Genomic DNA, 8,576 nt, shown 5'->3' on the forward strand with positions numbered 1-8,576 from the left:
GGGAAGAGGGAGGGAGAGAGAGAGGTCCTGCTACATCTGTTTTTAATTGCACTTAGTGAGCAGTGTTTTAGAGTATATTGTACTTTGCACTCCATCTTTAAATTTTCAGTTTAAATAATTTAAAAAGCAACCTTAAAGCTATAGTTTCTTCTGTTTCATTTACTGTGAATTATTTTTTAGCACTAAACTGGCATATAGGGTTATTCTGCTTCAAATAATTATAAACAGATTCCCCCCTTTCGAGAGATGATTAATAGACCAAAGGGAAAATTTGAAAATAATTTAATTTTCTGTTGCCAGATTGTGTTTCAGAATAGTATACATGTGAGGAAAAGCATTCATTAAGTAGGCAAACTAAAAGAATTTCAAAAATTTTGTAATGATTTGACCATAAAATAGGCTAGTTGCTTCCCAAGGCATTTTGAATATCATTTATTCCATTTTGTGGAAATATGGCAACATTTAGTTCCATATTTTTCAAGATGAATATTTGTTATTTAAAAAAAAAAGAAAACGTTGACATGGGAAATGTGTAAAAGTTTTTGAGTGATTCTAGGCAATTGAAATTTATATTTAAAATTCAATATTTGAATGCTAATGAGGAAGTAAGTTAAAGTATCTTCCTAGCTGAAAATATTTTCTTCTTTCTAAATTTTTCTAAAACTCTTTTTGGCTTCTTTGCTCCATCACACTTTAACTTACCTTTATTTATATGTGTGGTGATATCTCGCTTTAGTAGATGATAATCTCCTTGAGGTGTAATTACTGCCATTTTTTTTTTCTTTTTCTATTCTTAGTGCCAAGTGCTTAGCAAGTTAATATTTCAATGAAATTAAACTGATTTGGATTATTACATTGTAATCTGAGTTCTGACAATTAATGAAGACCTCCTTAAGAAACAAATCTTGAAAAGCCTCAGTTGGTGTATTGGAAAGAGTGTTCCTTTTGAAGGCCTAAGATCAGATCTGCCACTATTACCTATATGACCATAGGGAAATTATCCATCCTCTCTGGATCTCTTTCCTTATCTGTAAAATTAAATAGCTGCTCCAGTTGACGACTGCAGTCTTATTTCTGTATCTATGATGTTATGATGCTATTTTTGTGGGAGCAATTATTTTTAAAATTTGTTTTTTTACCCATATATAGAGACACATAAAATCCTGTAGATGGATTTCACATATTGTGTCTGACTCTCTTATTATATTGATGAAAAAACTGAGGCTCATAGAGATGATGGGATGTGCCCAGGGGCAAGTGGTACAATCAAGTGTTGAGCCAAAGTTCTTTGGTATTTTGCCCATCCCTCCCCTGAAGACTTACCCAAGATGAAGCAGTTCCTTAATCCTTTAATTAGATTTTGGTACAGATCTTTCAGGAAAGGGACTTAGGATTTAAACATATCTCAAAGGATCCTCATGAATTACACTAAGGACATCTCTCTTCATTTCTTCCTTCCCAAAAAATTGATGTCTTTTTTTTTTTCCATCAATCACTTTTCAGTATTACCCTATCATATACTTTCCTTTAACTTTCCCTTGTAGACAAAAATAATTACAACTGACAAAATAACTATGTGTGTTATTGAATATAACACTTTTAACATCCTGAGTTTCCAACTCTGTACTGAGAGGAGGAATGTATATTTCACTTTTTTGTTTTCCCAGAACCAACATCATTCATCCTATTATTCTAACTTCATCTTCCTTTTAGTGTTATTCAAATTGTGATACTCATTGTATATATATATATTGTTCTCAGTTCTGCTTTCTTCTCTTTATCACTTTACACATGATCCTCTATTTCAATTCCTCATTTTTATTTTAAGATACTTATTATGTATTATTTCATATTATTATCCTATATTCTAATATTCTATATTATTTTCATATGTCATACTTTGTTCAATCATTTTCCAATTGATAGGCACCCACTTTGTTTCTTTTCTTTTCTTTTTTTGCTGCCAGAGTACTGCTATTCATATTTTGGTATGTATGGGACCTTTCTATCATTGACCTTATGGTCAAGAGCTTCCCACAACTCCCTGAAGGCATACCCAGTTAGTGTGTTTATATGTATATGTATGAATACATATACATATATACACATATAGTTATATATACACACATATATGTTTATGTATGCATATATGTTTATATGTATAAGAAAGAGTATACAAGGGGAGGGATCCTTGCTTTGTTTCTTCTTAAAACAGTACTGCTTCAGTTTTGTGAGGTTATCCAACCACATTGGCATTTGAGAGCCTAATTAAAAGTTTGTTTTTACTCTTGTAAACTTGTATTGATCTCAAGATACAACTGTGAAACTCTTTGAAGTCTAGGGAAGAGTTATTGAGTGAGACCTTTTCCACAGTGAAAAATAATAAAAATACTAAAACAAATAAACTGAAGATGTTGTCATTTTGAAAAACAATAAGTCAAAAAGTATTATTGCTTTGCTAGTAACTATAGTCCATAAGCCATACTAGCCAGATCAAGGTTTGGAGTCATTGATTATATTGAAGAACATATTCTTACTTAATGACACTGTATACTTGAATTAGGAAATTTTCAAAAGGAAAATGAAAGTATTAATATAGGACACTTTAGAAAGGTGATATCAAGTTAAAATAGAAGTATATTCTTGTAAAAAGAATTCCTGCAAGGTTGCTGCAAATTTATAATATCTATGTGATACATATTTTTATTTATTTTATTAAATATTTCCCAATTATATTTTGAATTTTGCTGGCTTCTTGAAGCCTGCTCAAAGTTCATGTTCAAGTTTGACAGTTATGCTTTAGACCAATTTCTTAAAACTGAATAGTAATAGTAGTATTCTAAGATGAAGTAGAATATTTCTTATTTTTGAACCAAAATTAAATATATGCAAAATTGTATTACTTTATGAATTGGTCCTCAATATTGCACTTTAATAATAACAATAATTTAAGGGTTTACAAGTACTTTATTTGCTATACATTCATCGAATATAGTGCTTTAGTATTTGATTCTCACATAATTCTTTGAGGCAGGTATTGTTGTTATCCCCATTTTACAGATGAGGAAACTGATTTAAGATCAGTGAGTTGCCTAGGGACACACTGATAGTAAGTCTGAAGAGAAATTAAAACCCAGGTCTTCCTGCTACTTACTTATATAGTGAACCTAATTCTAAATAAAACCTATTACTTTACATTTTAATAAATAAAATTTATTACTATAATGTACTTTTGTTCAAAAGCCATCTGTAAGAATTTCATTTTTGTAGTTTTAATATACAAATTTTATTTATGAGGATTAAAAATTTAATTGTATTTAAATTATTCTGCTATTCATTGAATGTTTATTACAATTTCTTTTTCATAGACTAGGTTTACTATACCTCCACCTACCTTAGGTGTGCCCCCACTTCCTTGCAGACAAGTTGGTATTGAAGGGACACCATCTTTGAAAACTGTTCATCACATGTCATCTCCTGCTGTTCCTTCTACATCTCCCAACCCACTCTCAAGCCCCCATTTGTATCATAAGGTATGCTTCAAAATCATATTAATATACTACTTGAATTTGGAGTTTTAACCATCCTAGTATATGTTAAATTCAAAAAAAAAATGTTGAAAATGTTCTGTATATGACTTGCTAAAATTTAATTTAACATATTTTTGTGATAGAGTTAAAATTTTAAGACCAACCCCAGCTTTTCTAAACATTATATAATGCTAACATTAGGACCTTTTAAGCAAAACCTATTCTTGATAAGTAGGGCAAAGGAAATTCTGTTAAACTTTAAAGTATATAAAGTGCCTTTAAAGTATATTAAGTTCTTGTCTCCTAATGGTCTCAGTTTTTATGTTCTTATACATATTAGCAAATAGAATTTCAAATTAGTAACCAAATAAAGTAAAAACACTTTGTTTTCTATTAAAAGATTTCTGTTAAAAACTCAGTGTCATGATAAACACTTCTTCATATGTTAAGGATCAAGAGAAAATATATTACTTTTAATCAAATAAAAACTACTACTTGAAGAATTGGAGGTGGTAGTGTTAGCCATTGCTTCATAACCTGCATTCTTGATGTTTCCCCTACTTAGCAAAGTATTTCATTAAATCAAACTTTCTGGTTTTTGTAATATCCCAAGGATTTCTCTTTTATCTACTTGCAAATCCCCAAATATATACAGCCTAAAGTAGTAACAGCTGTTATAAAGAAAACAGATAAGCTAAATATAGATTGTGTTATCTCTATGTACTTATATGTGTGTGTGTGTGTGTGTGTGTGTGTGTATATATATGTATGTATATATACATATACTTATATATTGAATTTGAGGGATAGTTTCTCAAAAATTGATGGCTATAAGACAATATGTCAGACAGGTCCTGAAGGTAAATGTCTCCACATTAAGGAATTTGTTTTTCCTTAATGATATAGGGACTTTACAACCCTATGGGTTCAATCATGGAATATGTTCATTAGTGATAAAAATGAATTCACTTCCTTTGCTTATTTTTCTTTCATTTTTTTAATCTAACTTGTTTATTCTTGGAATCTAAGCTCATTAAGGGGGCAAAAATAATAACACTTGGCTAAGTTTTTAGCTCCTTTAATCTTCTAAAAATTGAAATTTTTCTACCTGAATGAAACTATATTATCATAATACTTAAACTTCAACAAGAAAAATCAAAAATAAGCATTAATATGTAGAGGGCATACCATTGCTAATATAAAACTGGGAATATTCCAGATGAAATTCAAAGTTTGTAAGAATAAATGATTTAATTAATAGATTTATTAATAAATAATAATCTTCCATATATGATACATGATTGAAACTTTGACTTCTTTTTGTTATCTTCTCCTCTCTGCCTCCCAATTTGCCACTCATTCTGTCATGGAATCTTTCCAGGTCTTACCTTTGTTTACTCTTGATTTACATTTAGCCTATTTCTGAAGGAAGTTTCATTTATGACACTGAATATCTTGTGATTTTTTTTTTTTGTATTCAAAATCTATAGTGATTTTAAACTTTTAAAATCTTTGAAATTAGTTCCAAATGCAGGGTTTGTCAGAGGGAGATAAACCCAAATATATATAATCTTTGTCTTACTGATATGGTCTCTCTATAAGTAAGTGAGTTTTAGAAGTTTATGACAAGTCTCTTTTTTCTATGAGAAATAGAACTAATAGATTGATGTCTGTGAACTTTAAGAAATACTGTATTTAGTATTTATATAATACTTAAATTGCTCCTGAATTTTAGAATCCTTTGTGCTACATTTACCAATCCTCAATTTTCTACATAACACAAAGCTATTCATCCTATACTTGAGACATTTTCTGCCTTGTGACTATGCTTATAGTTGCTGTCTTGGACTACCTACATACTGAGAACTTTCAATTTTTTTTTTTTTTAGCAGCACAATGGCATGAAATTTTCCATGAAAGGAACTCATAATCATAACCAAGGCAATGGTTACAATCCTGTTGGCAGCAGTGGCATGCGGCAGCCTGTGGGCAACAGAGGACACCATCAATATAACCGTACTGGCTGGAGAAGGAAAAAACACACACACACAAGAGACAGTTTGCCTCTTAGTCTCAGCAGATAATGGCTCATGTCAAAATTATCTACCCCCAATTTTACAAACTGAAGCTGAGTGACATTGGACACTAAACTGGGGAACTGAGACCAGCATTCAGCACATCAGCGCCCGGGTATTGTGAAATATCTGCAGCTGATTATTTTGCATGTTTCTTTGTGTGGTGGTTAAGTCCATCTTAAAGAAAAAGTAGTTGTGCTCATCTGTGAAGCCTTATTAAATGTGGAAGTTGTTTTCTGCCTTCCCAGGATTATTCATTGAGTGCCGAAGCAGCTCTTCATAAAGAACTGCAAGGACATTAAATGCTTTGGCATTTTTGCTGTAGCTGCATTTGTTCCTTAGCAGTTTGGGTTTCTTATTTTTATTTCTGTCAAAGAAGCAGAGGAGAGTTAAACCCCTGATGTTTTTTCCCCCAGCAGACACAGTTGGGAGTTTGTAACAGTTTTACTGCCCTCATGTTCTTTTTCAAATTTCAGAACTTTTTTGCTCTGTAAATATTGAAAACTTATAATTTGTGCAATAACTCAGAATTTTTTAATTTAATTTCATATTTTCACATAAGTTATATTTAAGGGAGGAGGGAATTTTTTTTTTTTAAATCTTATATCCTTTCCCAAGTTGCATTTTCTAAGTTGGGTTTAGTAGTTTTGGCAGGTTGAATGTCATTAGAACACCACACTGAGGGTTTTTGTTTTTAGCCTTTTTTTGTTTTGTTTTGTTTTGTTTTTCTTGGTTAAATGTGAGGCTTCTTGATTCATAGTGAATGGGCAGAGTTAGCTTACGGTTTTATGAAGGAATTAAGCTCCAAACTATTTTGACCCTGCCTCATTAGCTCATTAGTCTGGCCTCTTGTCAGTTGTCTTGCTCTGACCAGTGAGTTTTAATTGTTTTGTTTTTCTTTTTTTCTTCTTTTTAACTAGACAACAAATCCAGCAATTAAAGTGCCAGAAGTATAACTTTCTAAGGGTGAGAAAAGGGTTGTCACAATATAAAATCCAAAAAAAATTTTAAAAAAAATTTGTGAATTTTGAATTGCTCCAGTCAGTTTTAGTAATGAAACAGAACCTATAATAACTTGGGGGATCTGCTGAACATCATTACTAAAAAAGATTTGCCCAGTTTTAGGAATGTGGAGAAAGGAATTATGTTGATTCCATTATGGAATCTGTATAGCAGTATGCATTAGTTCTGTTAAGAGCAAATATATGAAAAGTACTTCATCTGCTCAGTGCACTCTAGGAAGTATCTTTTAATGTATTGCAGGAGAGCACAGCCAAGGGTTGCACATGTCTGAGTGACTGGCACTTAATTTACAGATGCATACAGGTATACTATGCAAGTGTATTCTGCCATGACAACCACTGTCTTTGTTACCTTTTTTTGAACAAGAATATATCCATCCTGCCTAACCCTGAGTTTTAGAAGCACCACAGTTGTCCTGGGAGTTGGTTGCATCTCATATGCCATCTGACTTCCTGTTTTTAAAATGAGGGGTTGTAGCCCTGCTAAACACTACAGGTGGGTTGTTTTTTGAAGTCCACTAGTGGAGAATGTTGAGAGGAAAACTTATTACCATGACATCTAAATGATGTAGAGAAGTGGGAAGTTTTAGAATTGATATCTGAATGTTAAAATAGGCATCTAGCATGATAAAGCTTTAAAATGTCTGTGGTATGCCTTTTGAAGCAGGACTAGCCCACATTGTCATTGGAATCTATAAACTGCAACTGCAGATTTTTTAGAAGGAGGGCATTCCAGAATAGAGTAGCACATTTTTCTGCAGTTCTTGATGATTGAAACTTATCAAAAATATTTAAAAATATTTAAATTGTGAACCTATTCATAAACAGATATTTATAAAGACTGATACATAGGCCTATACTACTAATCTTTACACATTAGCAATATTGAGTATAAACCTACATTAAGGAAACCACTACACAGACTTTAGTTGGTATCTTATGTAGTGTGCATTTTAAAGCTAGATTCATAGAACACAGGTATCATGTTCCATTTCAGTCATGGTGAACCAAATGAATTGGCCTGGCTACCACTGTGGTTATGTGCTACAGGTTTAAAAAAAGATATCATGTTTAGATTTTTTTTTTGTGTGGACAACAATGTGGAAGCTAAAATTGACATATTTTTATGTAAAGTTTTTCTATTCTTTGATTTTTAATAAACTTTGGAAACCACTTTTGTCTTTGTCTTTGTGGATATATATCTTTGTTAAATTGCATGTTTTTGTTTTGTTTTGTTTTGTTTTTGGTTTAGACCACTTAAATGGGATTAAAAATCATAACTTTTAATATTTCCATTCTGTTTTCTCACAGATCATTTACTTTTTCATAGATTAATAGTATTCTCATTCTAAGTATCTTAATTTTTGTAGGATTTTAGTCAGTTTTTCCAGACCTCATCTCTGATGAATTGAGAAAATTTTATTAGTCTAGTGAAGCTTTGTATTTCAGATTTCAAATCAAGCATCATCTTTTCAGGAAGCTCAAAATAATTTAAAATTGCTTAATCTGATTTCATTTTAAAATCTATTTATGTTCTTGATGGGAATATTGTCTCAAAATAGTCCACACATAATTCAGGGAAAGTATACATTCAGATAAAAAAAAATTATCATTAAAGTCTTACTTGTTGACTTGTCATGGTATAGAGGGGAATCTGGTATTAATTTTGGAAGCTATGCCAGTGGAAGACAAACTTCTGAAATTCCTACTTACCTAGAAAGGCTTCAGAGGCAGACCCAATAACAGATTTCTGTATCTGTCATTGAGATCTAGTAAAATTCAGCAAATTCCATCATGAGAAAGTTGGCTATTATTGAGGGGAAGGTATGCAGTGGGGAAGAGGGCATGAGAAAAAGAATATGTTAATATAGACAAATCATAGATCTTCTCTAATATTCAAGTAAAGATGAAATTTAAACTACAAAATCTTCTCTTCCCTCTCTCCCTCC

General features: G+C 31.5%; 1 protein-coding gene across 2 annotated transcripts in view; it reads left to right on the top strand.

Annotated features, from left to right (window-relative positions):
* The window catches only part of TENT4A (terminal nucleotidyltransferase 4A), an 89,980-nt gene extending 82,180 nt beyond the window's left edge, over positions 1-7,800 (top strand). The window contains exons 12-14 of one of the 2 annotated variants that reach the window (XM_051969825.1): positions 1,968-1,988; positions 3,369-3,533; positions 5,420-7,800. In XM_051969825.1, the coding sequence (XP_051825785.1) occupies positions 1,968-1,988; positions 3,369-3,533; positions 5,420-5,614 (381 nt within the window). In that variant the 3' untranslated portion in view covers positions 5,615-7,800. The remainder of the gene's footprint in view (positions 1-1,967; positions 1,989-3,368; positions 3,534-5,419) is intronic. The other variant, XM_051969826.1, reaches the window with a different exon arrangement.
* The last annotated feature ends 776 nt before the right edge of the window (positions 7,801-8,576 follow it).

This window comes from Antechinus flavipes, chromosome 1, assembly GCF_016432865.1.
Source record: "Antechinus flavipes isolate AdamAnt ecotype Samford, QLD, Australia chromosome 1, AdamAnt_v2, whole genome shotgun sequence".
In the NCBI taxonomy this organism is placed as follows: domain Eukaryota; kingdom Metazoa; phylum Chordata; class Mammalia; order Dasyuromorphia; family Dasyuridae; genus Antechinus; species Antechinus flavipes.